This window comes from Colias philodice, chromosome 20, assembly GCF_061535455.1.
Source record: "Colias philodice isolate Cphi_HAF_F1 chromosome 20, ilColPhil1 Martin Lab GWU primary, whole genome shotgun sequence".
Taxonomy (NCBI): domain Eukaryota; kingdom Metazoa; phylum Arthropoda; class Insecta; order Lepidoptera; family Pieridae; genus Colias; species Colias philodice.
Genome location: NC_143105.1, coordinates 2,339,227 through 2,354,196, shown reverse-complemented (window position 1 = coordinate 2,354,196; position 14,970 = coordinate 2,339,227). Strand labels below are relative to the sequence as shown.

At 38.8% G+C, this 14,970-nt stretch overlaps 2 protein-coding genes across 2 annotated transcripts; one reads left to right on the top strand and one right to left on the bottom strand.

Annotated features, from left to right (window-relative positions):
- Window positions 1–797: 797 nt before the first annotated feature.
- LOC149479299 (mitochondrial pyruvate carrier 2-like) lies at window positions 798–1,873 on the top strand. Its single transcript, XM_089708275.1, has 3 exons — window positions 798–882; window positions 1,384–1,424; window positions 1,652–1,873. The coding sequence occupies exons 1-3, from the start codon at window positions 798–800 to the stop codon at window positions 1,871–1,873; spliced, it is 348 nt and encodes a 115-aa protein (XP_089564401.1).
- A 115-nt stretch (window positions 1,874–1,988) lies between these two features.
- sip1 (septin interacting protein 1) lies at window positions 1,989–13,400 on the bottom strand. The gene is made up of 12 exons (XM_089708288.1): window positions 13,100–13,400; window positions 12,157–12,300; window positions 11,589–11,785; window positions 10,239–10,358; window positions 9,472–9,641; window positions 8,648–8,831; window positions 7,741–7,944; window positions 6,997–7,214; window positions 5,879–6,075; window positions 4,711–4,929; window positions 4,180–4,343; window positions 1,989–2,524 (listed from the first exon to the last, which is right to left on the bottom strand). Exons 1-12 carry the CDS (start codon window positions 13,203–13,205, stop codon window positions 2,123–2,125), a joined length of 2,325 nt encoding a protein of 774 aa, XP_089564414.1. The 5' UTR covers window positions 13,206–13,400; the 3' UTR covers window positions 1,989–2,122.
- Between the last annotated feature and the right edge of the window lie 1,570 nt (window positions 13,401–14,970).

The window sequence follows — 14,970 nt, the reverse complement described above, 5'->3', positions numbered from 1 at the left end:
TTAAATTAGCATTTACATACAATGATATGCGGGTTTACGTGCAGTATTTGTCTTTTTAACTCGGAGCAAGCTTTTTTAAGCAATTAACAAGCTTTTTAACAATACACAGATCATACAAGGAACAACATTGTATTGTAGGTCTTATCATTAAATAAGAAATAGTTTCTACTTTCTAATATGAAACTAAAATAAATAAGCTATACTTACGTCCTATTTGTTTATTTTAAAATTTAAAGTTTTTTTTAAACTAGGGCTAATATAGGGCTAGGTACCTACCTAACACTAACGTACTACACTTTCAACAACAAATTGAGTACTTATATTCTAAGCTCCACTAAAATGTGTATATGTGCCATACGATATCGAACAAACGAATTAATAAAGCATAAATTAAGTCATCGTTATACCAAAGTTGTTTTTTTACCAAGTGTACCTAATTACTTGCCATATTTCATTTAGTCATTATATTTGTATTTGTATGCTGATATTTTGTATCCGTATGTTATAATCATTTTTAAAAATAAACCTTTTTTTCATTATTTTCTTTTTTTTTGTATTCCTCCATGATTCCTCTCCTTCTTTTGTGATCATTTTAAAAAGAAAATACCTTGAAAATACTATGTCAGCTAACGACTGACAAATAGTTTAAATGAATATATGCAAATAAGCTTAGAAATAAGATATTTGAGTATTTTTTAAATTAAATAAATGATCCAGACCTTCCAGACGATATTCATAACTTAATTATTCGTTCATGAATGAAAATGGATAATACTATAAAATAATTGTTGAGCAAAATGTCGAAAATATACAAAGGTATTATTTTAGTAGCAGATAGATTTATACCCCAACCGCTTCGTCCATTATGGGAACATCCAGCAGGTGAGCAACTGAATAATTTAAATTATTGTTATAAAAAATCTAGAAACTTGCGGAAATTACATTGTAGAAATTTTAAATATCACTTGGCGCGAACTTGGCACTAATCTACTTATTTTTTTTTGCTACTACTAATAAATGCACTGTAGATAAGAGGAATCGTAATATAAAGTTAAAAGTGTCCAGCTATAAGCAGCAAATAATAGTTCAAAATTACTTGCTAACAGATTCAAAATTAACCAGTGCAAGTTGCCCGAGTACTTATCTATAAGTACTAATATTATAAAGCTGAAGAGTTTGTTTGTTTGTTTGAACGCGCTAATCTCGCATTTATCGAGGAAGCCTATAGGCTATATACGATCACGCCACGACCAACAGGATTGGAGCCACGGGGGTGAAACCGCGCGGAGCAGCTAGTTTTAAATAAAACGGTCGCTACTGTAACGCTACCCATATTTAAAGGAAACGAGTCAAACAATCACTAACTTCGCTATACTTTTTTAGGACCAAAAACAATATTTTTCTGGGCTCCAGCTTTTAAATGGGTAAGTACTAGACATAATATTTTTAACGATTTATTTAATTTTCCTATTAGTTAGGTCTTTCTGGGAATTTTCTTTTTTATTTATGTAGGCACAATAAAGTGAATTAAAATAAATATTACTCTAAGTCTAAACCGGTCTTAGTCAGAAATTCTAGTATGCCTATATTGTCCATATAATGCAAACAAATTTAATATCTATTGTAAGTAACCTTACAATTCATTTTCCAGGGTTTGGTAATAGCCGGATTAGGCGACGTCACTAGGCCACCAGAATCCTTGTCAATACCACAATGCGTTTCCCTTTCAATTTCTAGTTTTATATGGTCACGGTACTCTTTAGTAATAAAACCGAAGAATTACAGCCTTTTTACCGTCAACTTATTTTTGGCTACTATTAATATGTATCAGTTAGGACGAGCGTATCTTTACCAACATTCTTTAAAGAAGTGAAGTGGGTTCGAATCCCGCATCGTGATCGAATTTTTTCTGTTATTTAGAAATTTATAAGTGCGTTTTATGAAAAGAGAGTGTAAAGTGTGCTTTTTAATAAATAAAAGACATCCAATGACATCAATATACATTTATTTCTCAACTATTTTTAAAGATCGTACGAAATTGATGCCTTTTTCGACTCTAGGATATCAGAGAAGTTTTTCTGGATGGTAATGACATCTAATAACAAAAATTATTCTAACACATTTATTCCTCAACCATTCTCAATAGTTTCTCCATGCTGACCGGCGCGAAATTCCTGCCATTATCATCAGAATACATGATTATCGTCCTAATAACATAGCACTGCATATCTCCGATCTTGTAAATTGGTCTTCCTTCTCTTGTTTTTCCGGGGATTGGTACAAAAGTGATGCCTTTTTCCATACATCTGGATTCCAAAAGTTCCGAGAAACTTTTCGGGGTATTGGTCGATAGAGCGTCTGGTATTATGATGGAAGGTTCTGGTTTGTTTTCTGGCATCGTGAACCGTGGTGGTGGGGGTGGTTCTATGGGATCTATGTCTGTGCTTCTGTTCATCATGTCGAGAGCTTTACGGAACGCGTCACGCACCACTGGCTCTTTGAGCACTTCGGCAGGGAACATTTTCTGGAATATGTTTACGTTAATTAGAATGATTGTATTATTGGAAATGTTTCTGAAAGCAGTGTTTATTTTTTTGGTATTGATGGAAAGTTAAAATTGAAATGATAAGAAATTATATCAGAATAAAAAGAGTTTAAACTAGTTAGGGATTTGTGTAAATCCTGATTTGTGTTATAGTGTCTTCAATTTTGATTAAAATGTTACTTTATGGTATTTGATTGTAACATCAATGGACAAGTGGGTTGTATGTTATCAACTGAATACAAGTATTATAGTCGTTGTTCAGCACGGCAACAGCGCGCGGCCAGCGCCCCCAGCCAGCGCGGCAACAGCGCACTGCCGTGTGACGTCACCACTCACCTTGAAGTCCGTGTACGAGGCGAGCACGGTCGCGTGCGGCGGCGCGGTGTTCAGCCACGCGGCCAGCGCCCCCAGCCAGCGCGGCAACAGCGCACTGCCGTGTGACGTCACCACTCACCTTGAAGTCCGTGTACGAGGCGAGCACGGTCGCGTGCGGCGGCGCGGTGTTCAGCCACGCGGCCAGCGCCCCCAGCCAGCGCGGCAACAGCGCACTGCCGTGTGACGTCACCACTCACCTTGAAGTCCGTGTACGAGGCGAGCACGGTCGCGTGCGGCGGCGCGGTGTTCAGCCACGCGGCCAGCGCCCCCAGCCAGCGCGGCAACAGCGCACTGCCGTGTGACGTCACCACTCACCTTGAAGTCCGTGTACGAGGCGAGCACGGTCGCGTGCGGCGGCGCGGTGTTCAGCCACGCGGCCAGCGCCCCCAGCCAGCGCGGCAACAGCGCACTGCCGTGTGACGTCACCACTCACCTTGAAGTCCGTGTACGAGGCGAGCACGGTCGCGTGCGGCGGCGCGGTGTTCAGCCACGCGGCCAGCGCCCCCAGCCAGCGCGGCAACAGCGCACTGCCGTGTGACGTCACCACTCACCTTGAAGTCCGTGTACGAGGCGAGCACGGTCGCGTGCGGCGGCGCGGTGTTCAGCCACGCGGCCAGCGCCCCCAGCCAGCGCGGCAACAGCGCACTGCCGTGTGACGTCACCACTCACCTTGAAGTCCGTGTACGAGGCGAGCACGGTCGCGTGCGGCGGCGCGGTGTTCAGCCACGCGGCCAGCGCCCCCAGCCAGCGCGGCAACAGCGCACTGCCGTGTGACGTCACCACTCACCTTGAAGTCCGTGTACGAGGCGAGCACGGTCGCGTGCGGCGGCGCGGTGTTCAGCCACGCGGCCAGCGCCCCCAGCCAGCGCGGCAACAGCGCACTGCCGTGTGACGTCACCACTCACCTTGAAGTCCGTGTACGAGGCGAGCACGGTCGCGTGCGGCGGCGCGGTGTTCAGCCACGCGGCCAGCGCCCCCAGCCAGCGCGGCAACAGCGCACTGCCGTGTGACGTCACCACTCACCTTGAAGTCCGTGTACGAGGCGAGCACGGTCGCGTGCGGCGGCGCGGTGTTCAGCCACGCGGCCAGCGCCCCCAGCCAGCGCGGCAACAGCGCACTGCCGTGTGACGTCACCACTCACCTTGAAGTCCGTGTACGAGGCGAGCACGGTCGCGTGCGGCGGCGCGGTGTTCAGCCACGCGGCCAGCGCCCCCAGCCAGCGCGGCAACAGCGCACTGCCGTGTGACGTCACCACTCACCTTGAAGTCCGTGTACGAGGCGAGCACGGTCGCGTGCGGCGGCGCGGTGTTCAGCCACGCGGCCAGCGCCCCCAGCCAGCGCGGCAACAGCGCACGGCCCGCTAGTGCTGCTATAGTTGGTGCTCCCACTAAGTCCACCCATTGGACGCACCAGAGCCAAGCGGCTGGAACAGTAACGAAATAACATGTAATATAGTCACCGAAAAAATAGTACATCACAAGAACTAGCTGCATAATGTTTGCTATACGCAGGCACTTGGCTGCGCAGCTGTGTGTGTAGAAACAGTGTGACAAGTTGATATGTATTACCGTAAAAAAATTATTTCAATTTAAATTGTGGAAAGTGTTTGTGGAAATTACCAATATTCAATTACAAATTTCATTTAATCAAAATAACAAATTTTAAGTTAACATAAAAATGAATTATAATTATTTTTGCATCAAGTCTGAAAATTTTAGACATAGCTAAAAACGGCTTAACTGACGTGTCTATAACGTGCCAAGGGACTTGTAACCCAACAAAACACTCACTATTCTCCCTCCCCACGAGCTCCAGCGGCGCGTGTTGCAAGCAGTGCTCCAGCTTGGGCACTATGTGGTGGTGCAGCATCATGGTGAGCGCGGAGCCCCACGCCTGCTGCCACGCGGCCAGCAGCGGCTTGGCTGACGCGTCTGCTGGGTGCCAGGCGGCTAGAGCGCTGGCTAGCCGCGATCGGATTAGCGGGTACACGCTGGCACTTAACGCTTCACCTGTGGAACATAATATTATGTGTTTAAGTCATTGAGATATACATATGGAGACGACACCGCCTACATCACTTATGTTCCGCTCACCATAAGCCATATGGCTTAACTGCACGCTCATTTTTTATTTGTTTTAAAGTGAAACGCATCAAATATGCCTTCGTGTGTGTTACGATATTGCACAAATAATACAAATAATACGGAAAAGTGCAAAGGAATAACTTTTCATCGGTAAGTACCTAACTATATAATAATTTTTAAAACTTAGTTAGAGCAAAAAAATGGCGCACAGATTTTGTTCGTGGTGTCTCCTCCATACGTAGTAATATTATCTCAATGGTTTAAGTTTAATTTGTTATGATTATTGTACCTCGTGAAAAAATATACATAAACTTTTTACCACTATTTTAGTTTGGCGGCCACTTTTGGACATATATTTTTATGCATTATTTTAAATGACAGATAAGCTAAATAGAACATATTCAGAAGGTGTTTAGCACATGACACTATGCACCTAGATTAATAATATGTAATGGTTGCTCGACTACAAGCGAACTGGCTGATAACATTTGCCGGATTATATGCATGCAATTGGCGTAGCGAGTTATATGCATGTAGCGAGGTGTGAGTTATGTATTTGTGCGTTGTCTGTGCGTATGACATAGGTTAGACGTTCAGTCTGGCGTCAGTTCAGTCCATCAGTCTATTCAGAATGACGGGAGAATTATCGTCTAACCGGTAGACTGACGGACTGATGGTTCAGAATGACAAAAATACCGTAATAATAACCGTGTTTTTCATCCATCATTCTGGCATCAGTCTAAGCCGGATCAAACTGATGGACTGAACTGACGCCAGACTGAGCGTGTAACCTATGAATATGGTGCGTGTATGCGTATTTATGTGTGTGTGTGTGTGTGTGTGTGTGTGTGTGTGTGTGTGTGCGTGCACTCACCGGCGAGCGGGTGCCACGGCAGCACCCACTCGTGCAGCGGCTGCGTGTCGCTGGTGGGGTCCCACGCGTGCACGGCGGACAGCAGCCGCGGCGTGACGCACTTGTGCACGCAGCCCGCCACCACCCAGCCCCCGCACGCGTCCGCCCACGCCTCGAACACGCGCAGCATTGGTTCCGGGACGCGGGGGTTCCACACTCTGCGAGTGCATATTAAATAAATAAATAAAAAGTTGCACTCCGGGAGTGCTGGCAGAAGTGAAAACTTGATTATTAACGTTGAGCATGTTTGATATTTTGGAATGTTATCCGTCTTACGCCTTTTCGATCAGGTCACGTGTCCTGACGCGAGTTTAAGATTTTATACCCATTACAGAAAAAGTGCTCAACGCCGCTAAAGAAATTTTCACTTCAATAAATATTAAAGGACATTATTACGCAAATCGACCTAGTCCCACTGTAAGCTCAATTAAGGCTTGTGTTGTGGGTACTAGGCGACGATAAATATAATATTTTATAAATACATATATAGATAACACCCAGACCCAAGAACAAATAATTGAGTTCATCACACAAATATTTGCCCTGACCAGGGATCGAACCCGGGACCGTCGGCTCAGTAGGCAGTTACTTTACCATGGCGCCAACCGCGTCGTCAGTCAATTCATGTCATCAAATACAAAAATTTCCACAAATCGCATCCAAGGTAACGATAGCGAATCGGCCATCGAGCTTGAGCTGATCTTTATTAAGATTTCTATCTAATTTTTTATCAATGTGTGGAGCTCATGAAGTTAACTTGGCTAAACTTAGCCAACCGAACTCATCGAAATAAAAGTGCTTTCTTCACTTTTTACAGAACAACAATGAAAACTTAAATAAAGTTTAAACCCAGACTATAAAGTCGTCGCTTTAGTACTGAGGTTTAAACATGCTCTTATCTATTGTCCTTGTCTATGGTTTAACACTAAAACATGTTCTGTAACAATTTTTTTACTTAGACTATTGTTTTAATACGTTTTAAACCACAAATAGAAATTGGTTTAAAAGTAATAAGAATTTTTTATCATTTTTTCTTTAAAAATTAACACCAAGAATGGTAATATCATGCAAATACTTACTCAGCAGCCGTAGAGATTTTCGGCAAGAAGTGTTGCCACAGTAACATAGTATACGAATCCTCTTTAAGCACCAGTTTCCACTTTAGGAATGTATCAACATATTCCGTGGGATATCTCAGCGGATCCCACTTGGCTAACAAACAACTGAATAATGGGTTCACTACGTGTGCCCCTATCGTACCTAAATTAAACAATTCGTATTCCACCGGTGATTTTTCCTGGAAATTTTATAGAATTTGGCTGAATAAAAAAAAATGTTGTGTGGTTTTATGAAACCACGGTAAAAGTGAAACTTAGGCACAAAATTATCGTATTTGTACGATAATTATCATACGGTTCCGAACACTGCTTTATACCTACTCGGCAGCCGACCGTCACGCGACATGCGCTACACAGACCAAAAAGTTTGAGACGATGTAATAAAAGTTTCACTTTAATTAATTTAATATTTAGTTTTATTTTCAAATGCTTTATGAATGATAATTTTTTAAAGAATAGAAAAAATCCATCTCGAGGCGAGATTCGAACCCGGCTCTTTTTGCCTTATCGGAAGAATAAAAGTGATGTAAATTGAATAACTTGTGCCGATTTTAATTGATTTAAAGAGAATAGTCGAATTTTAAACTATTATTGAACTTGGCGATATAAAAATATATTGTGTCAATTTCGAGCTAACAAAATTGTATAAAGTCCAAAAATTAAAAAAAAAGGTTCGTCACCTGAGACTACGAGTTCCAAACTCACCTTAGTTTCAACCAAAGTCTCGTACGCCATCTCCAAAGAGATATCAGGCCTATTTAACCTTTCGACACTATTTAATACCCATTGCAATTTATCGATCACTATATCTTGCTCTTGGATAAGTTGATTGAATAGTTCAACTTCTCGCTGCAACTCGACCATCTGATCACCTGTCCGCTGCAGTGACCGTGCATTGTCGATTATTTCCTGTAAAATTATAATAAAACATTTAAAAAAGGCTGCTGAACTGTCAAATGTTGCCTACTAAAATAACCATAATATTAAAATTTATTATCTACACTAATCTACACTAATATTATAAAGAGGAAAACTTTGTTTGTTTGTTTGATTGTAATGAATAGGCTCATAAACTACTGGACCGATTTCAAAAATTCTTTCACCATTCGAAAGCTACATTATCCACAAGTAATATAGGATAGGTTTTATCCCGGAAATTCCACGGGAACGGGAACTATGCGAGTTTTTCTTTGAAGCGGGCGGAGCCGCCGGCGGAAAGCTAGTAAATAATTAATATGTATTTTGACGATTCAAAAGCGCTCCTCAAAGTCTAGTTGAATATCTTGAGTTTGAGTTTTTTGGTCCTTCGAGCCGGATTCATAAAAAAATTCTGAATCTTTCGCTGACTTCTTTGCTTCACATAATGTTCCACTACTTTCCCCTCGCAACACGGATAACAATTTTGTTCCAAAAAAAAGACGGGTTGCACTGGGGGAGTGCCGGCAGAAGTGAAAACTTGATTATTAACGTTGAGCATGTTTGATATCCATCCGTCTTACGCTTTTTCGATCACGTGTCCTGACGCGAGTTTAAGATTTTATACCCATTACAGAAAAAGTGCTCCGTTAAAGAAGTTTTCACTTCAATAAACATGTCCTTCGAGTTATTTTACCTGTTCACAATTCTCCACGGCGACTTGTAAGTTATGTGTTAAGGCCGGTACCGCAAAGTTGGTACATTCACGCCTCGGCTCGTGCTCGTAGCGAGGCGCAGCAGCACGCAGTGCGTGGTAACCGCTTAGTACACGCTTTTCACGACCCGTTAGGTCTATCACCGGTACCGATGATAATTCGCTACTGTGAACAGTAGTAGTAACATTTGTTAGTACAGTACGATTCACGAAAGATGACCACAAATGGCGGCCGTCTGCGCACGTACACTCATGAAACTGACCGCCTCCTTGGTACAGTGGTTTACGCATGAGCGTAGAACCGAGGGGTTCTGGGTTCGATTCCCGGTGGAGACGTAGAAAAAATGTCTCGGTCTGGCACGACACAGAAGACTGATCGCCTTTTTGTCCCTAAAGAAAATCGATCAGTGAAACAGATGTATAATGCATCTGCCCCTTACGGCTTACCCCACTAGGGGACATGGGACTTCACTTTTTATACAAGACATTAAATTAAAACTATATATGAATTATGAATGACTTTCCATCAAAAAATTCCTTTATCATAAAAAAATTATCTATTCTTAGGGATTTTAAATTCAACCAATAAAATTTAATTCCTTACAAAATTATTTTATATCTCTACCTTCAACACTAAAACAATAATCGATTAAAAATAATAATTACCACAACTAAGCACAACCAAAACGACCGTTACGTCCGAGAGCCAAACACAAAATTGTGTTAAATCCGTTCAACTCATTTTTATAACCGCCCACTCGGTTCGGGTTGCCAGTTAGGCGATTTGTTTCTAACAATATTTATACCTGCTAGCTGTATGTATCGAGGGTTTACCCTCTTGTATGACGTCCGCCGCGTCCCTGTAGAAATAACGACCCTTGTGAGATTTCTTCCAGTTGTAAGCCTTCGGTGTTGCCGCTTTTTCCTTTTCCGCCTCCTCTTTTTGACGTCGCTCCTCATCTTTTTTTATTTTCATCTAAAATAATTAATTCAAACTAAATACACGCTTATATGTCATAGATTTATTGTATTGTCGGCTTTTCTTGATGTGTGTTTGTTTCAATTAGTTTCAATTAGATCTGTTTAAAATAGGTTAAAATCCAATCTAAAGGCGTCACTTATAGATACTAACATACAGATAAAGCTAATAAAAGCATGTTAAAAAAGTTTCTATCACTTACGCAAAAGAAAAATGTTGTATCTTTCTACTCCACTTTGGAGGGAAAGTACTTGAAATACTGTAGATAGCAAAATTTACTGAATGGAAATATTCCTTTATTGTTAAAAAGAAATAGAACTGATAATTATTTCCAAAAACACATTTGCCACGAACGGGAATCATACCACATAGCATTCGAACATACATTCATACATTCAGCCCGAACAGATCACAAATCATTTAAATATAAAGCAGAAAAATATTATCAATTCGCTTGAAAATACATATTTTTCAATTACATAATCATGAAAAGCCATTTCTTGGCTTGACTTATACACTACTCGTAAGTACTAATTAGAATACCAACAATTTTGAACAAATGCACAATTAAAAACAAAAAAAATATATAATTACCGCAGCTTTCTCAGGCCCATAAGCACCAATAGCCCCCCTGCCTTTCCGCAGGGTAGCTTCGACTGGAGCCGATATACCCTGCAGATCCTTGCCAAGACCTTTACCAGGTTGGTAACCCATCTGGAAAATTAGTTCATTTGTAAATATACAGTTTAATTCTAAATGCATTCAATCTAATAATGGTTTTTTATTAAACCCTGATATTTCTAAAATAAATTCTATATAAAAGAAAGACGGGTTGCACTCCGGGAGTGCCGGCAGAAGTGAAAACTTGATTATTAACGTTCAGCATGTTTGATATTTTGGAATCCGTCTTAAGCATGGAATATAAGGGCTAAAAAAAAATCCGTCTTACGCTTTTTCGATCAGGCCACGTGTCCTGACGCGAGTTTAAGATTTTATACCCAACGCCGCTAAAGAAGTTTTCACTTCAAAAATTGAGCGACGAGACATTTTTGACTAGTCAACACTGCCGGCTACCAAGCCCGACAAAATAAAGGGTGAACTCTAATGGGAGCAGCATCTTCAACATATATACGCTTATAGTCTAGCAACTGATCGCAGATATGTATAATATATAAAAAAAAAATAACAAAATTAGGTGTTTACCATAATTTAATGTAAATTTACTGTATGCGCAAAATTCAAAATCAAAATTTAAATGTCAAAATTCTTTTTTTTTTGTGTAAATCTTAAAGTAAAACAACCTGATAATTACAGTACTAATTGTAAACTAATTTTTTTTATGAAAATCCATGACATTAGATCAAACATATTTATTTGACTTTTCTGTTATGGGTCATCTCACTGAATAGTGAATACCAAGAAGGTAATAAATAAATTTTATCTTGAACTAGCTTTCCGCCCGCGGCTTCGCCCGCGTTTGAAGAAAAACCCGCATAGTTCCCGTTGCCGTGGGATATCCGGGATAAAACCTATCCTATGTGTTAATCTAAGTTACCCTCTATATGTGTGCTAAATTGCATTGTAATCGGTTCAGTAGTATTTGCGTGAAAGAGTAACAAACATCCATACATACAAACTTTCGCCTTTATAATAGTATAAGGATTAGGATTAAACCCTGATATTTCTAAAATATAAATTCTATAAAACAAAATTAGGTGTTTGCAATGTAAATTTACTGTATTTTATCTAAGCTGTATATTAAGACGAACCGCAATCGCCGGTACAGCCTGAAAATCAGCGCTGTTTTTGTGCAGCATTTTGCTGAGGCTGTATCCGTTTGCCTAATTGTAAGATAAATTGTATAATGTGTTTGGCTGTTTTTTTTTGGCAATAAATTTCTTTTCTTTCTTTCTTCTTAAACAAAAGACAATATAACAAACGCACCTGTAACAGCAGCTTCGCTCCAATCCCCTTAGTATGTTTCTCCCAAGTGCCCACATTGCCACCGAGGTTCAGAGGCCGCATGCCTTGCCCAGCGCGACGTATTCCCGCGGTTTCACTTTCCGCAGGATTGCTTACTTCCTCATCAGAACTGTCATTGAGATTTATTTGTGATACTGATGGTTCGGCAGATTCTAGTTCTGAAATGATGAGATTATTTTATATTGTGAGTTGTGACATTATGTGTTTTATTCAAGTAATATAAGCTTTGTTTATAAATGAAAAAAAAACAGAACTTCGTCTTTATATATATATAAATCTCGTGTCACAATGTTTGTCCTCTATGGACTCCTAAACCGCTTAACCGATTACAATAAAATTCGCACACCATGTGCAGTTCGATCCAACTTGAGAGATAGGATAGTTTAAACATGTAGGTACCACAGGCGAAGCCGGGGTACCTACATGATTTAATATAAATTACATTTAAAAACCAAAATGCACCATTTTAAATAGAAAATTATAATAATACAATATAATATTATGATTTAAAAAATTGAACTAAAGATACCTTGTTTGTTTTCTTTCTTCTTTCCAGCCTGTTGCACTCCACCAGCAACAAAGCCGATTGGAGCGGAGAAGTCTTTCGGCTTCCTAGTTCTCTTTCTAATATTATCTTCATTGTCTTCTTCATCACTATCTTTCGCCCAGACGCCTAAAAATAGGAAATATTCAATTTAAAACTTTATATGTTTCTTAATGTTCTCTATATATATAAAAATGAAATCTGTTTTACTTGGTCACAGCATCACGCGTGAACGGGTGGACCGATTTTGATAATTCTTTTTTTATTATTCCTCGAAGTACGAGTAGTTCTTATGTAGAGAAAACGTAAATATGTACCACGGGCGAAGCCGGGGCAGACCGCTAGTTATAAATACAATAACTAAATAGTAGACATATAACTATAGCTTCTAAGTTTTAATGCAGGGCATAGTGAAAAGTTAAAACACTTCTGTTTAATATTGAACTGATACTTAACATTTATTGCTTGTGTCTCATCTGATAACTTACGTTAGATTGAACACAAGTAAAATACATTTTAGTTTATTTGTCATTCCCATAACAATATGCATTAAACATTGGATTGTACTGCATGTACTTATTGTTAAGAATTTGTATTTTACTAAAAGCTATAGAGGAAAACAAATTAAAATGCAATAAGTGTGTAGTAATGCTAGAATCTAGACAGAATATCAATAACATTCACAAGATAGATATTATATCATGAAGGAGTATTGTAGCTATAGGGCGTATTCAGAAAGAAAGCTTGAAACTTATAAGCGCTTATAAACGCTTATCGGCGCTTGTCATGTTCATTGTCTTGCTTGTCATATTTATATGAACATGACAAGCGCCGATAAGCGCTTATAAGTTTCAAGCTTTCTTTCTGAATACGCCCATAGAAAAGTTTCACCACAATATTAAAAGGTGAACATAGATGTTATTATTACCATATATTTGCTGTTCTCTTTTATTTTTCCTACTTCTGTTCGGATTAAATTCATTGTCCAGATCGTGGTCAGTAATCTCGAAACGTATAACTTCGTCGTCTGACATTTTTTTAACTTTGATTGAGTTAAATCTTATTAATTTAAGTTCTTATTATCAATAGTTTTACTGCAGAGTGCAGATTCTAGTTTTTCAGTTTTTCAGAAGAATATCCCATCCCAGAACATTTTCAATGTTTATTCCATGGTTTATTGATACTATTTGATTGTGATTTTTGAGAAAACTGACAAGTGACAAGTGACAACTGACAAGTGACACTGCGCACCACCTGCGCCCAGCGAAAGCGTAGAGTTACCAGTTACCAAGAAGCTTATATTTTATACACTGGAGATTGCACTATGACCATTAACTTGTCACAAGAAAATATAACCTTGAATGACGTCAGTGTTGTTTTTTGTCTCTTTCTGTGGGTGACCACACTGGTTTGTATATTCAGGATTTTTCGAAATAGAAAAAAATAAAAATCATGGTCTATAAATAATAACGACATATATTTTTAACAGTATTTATAATATTATAATTACTGGTCAACTTACAAGAATTATCACCTTTTAATTGGTAGAGAATGATAGTTTTAAATAACGCTTGATAACTTTTAGCTACAAAGCTTGAATATTAACCGATATACATCATTAACACCTTTGTATAACCACCTTTGTAAATAGAGGAAAGTTGTGTTTTGCATCAGATGCTGTTTACCAAATTGTAAGTTACTCAGATCTTCTTTTTAAACGCGTTGCAAAAATTTCAGCTAACTTTACAAAGTTTATATTTCAAAAAGTATTTTTTTTCTCGGTCGTAATCCTCAATAATTTTACCCTTGATAGGCACATATATTTCTGTTTACTTCATTTTTTGGAAAGCTGAAATACGTAAAACAAAAAAAAATATTAGGTTAAAAAGTATAAATTTCAATGTAAAAAAGAACAATCTTAAAACCACATGTGAGTGCAATACCGATGTCGTGTGTTGTTTCATTACTAGTCTGTCCACTATAAGAATTGCTTTTTGACAGCTCGACGGGTGATACCAGAAGTGATGTTCAAAAGATTATCGATTGTGATACCATTTCAATTATAAATTCAAAATATTATCATAAATCGAATCAGGTACGTAAATAATAATTACAACGTAAACGTACTAATAAGATATGAAATAATAAGACCACATATCTATGCATTGTATGTTAAAACTAAACTTAACTGATATTTTATTATTTATTGGTTTCTATCTTACAATTTGGTTGTCTTTACGTTTAAATTATATAACATAATAGAAGAGTTTTTCTGTATCGGATATATTTTACAGAGTATTTCTATCGATTATTTTAATCTATCGACCCATCATTGAATAATTCTGTGTAGGCATCACTAAGTGGGCGGGACCTGTCCATGAAGTACGCTAATTATTTGTATGACATTTTAACATAGACAATACAATTATACATAGGCGTGAAGCTGTCAAAAAGCAAATAATATAACATTGGACAGAGTATAGCATAAAAATCTTTAAAATGGTGTTCTAAATATTCATCAAAATATTGTTTTAGCAATATATTCTCGTCGCTATCCGTAAAAACCCGTCATAATGGTTACCTTACTTGTTAAATTTGTTTTTGAAGACTTGTTGAAAAATGATGAAAGTATTAGGAAAAGAACTTATTTAACATGATTGCTTCATAAAATGATGATAAATTTGACGATTTTTGCCATTAAAATGATTCTAAACAGGTAAATGCAGGAGTATTGAGGAATATTATAAATAACGTAAATATACACTTGCCTGTGAAATTATAGGCCAGAATTTGGTTTCC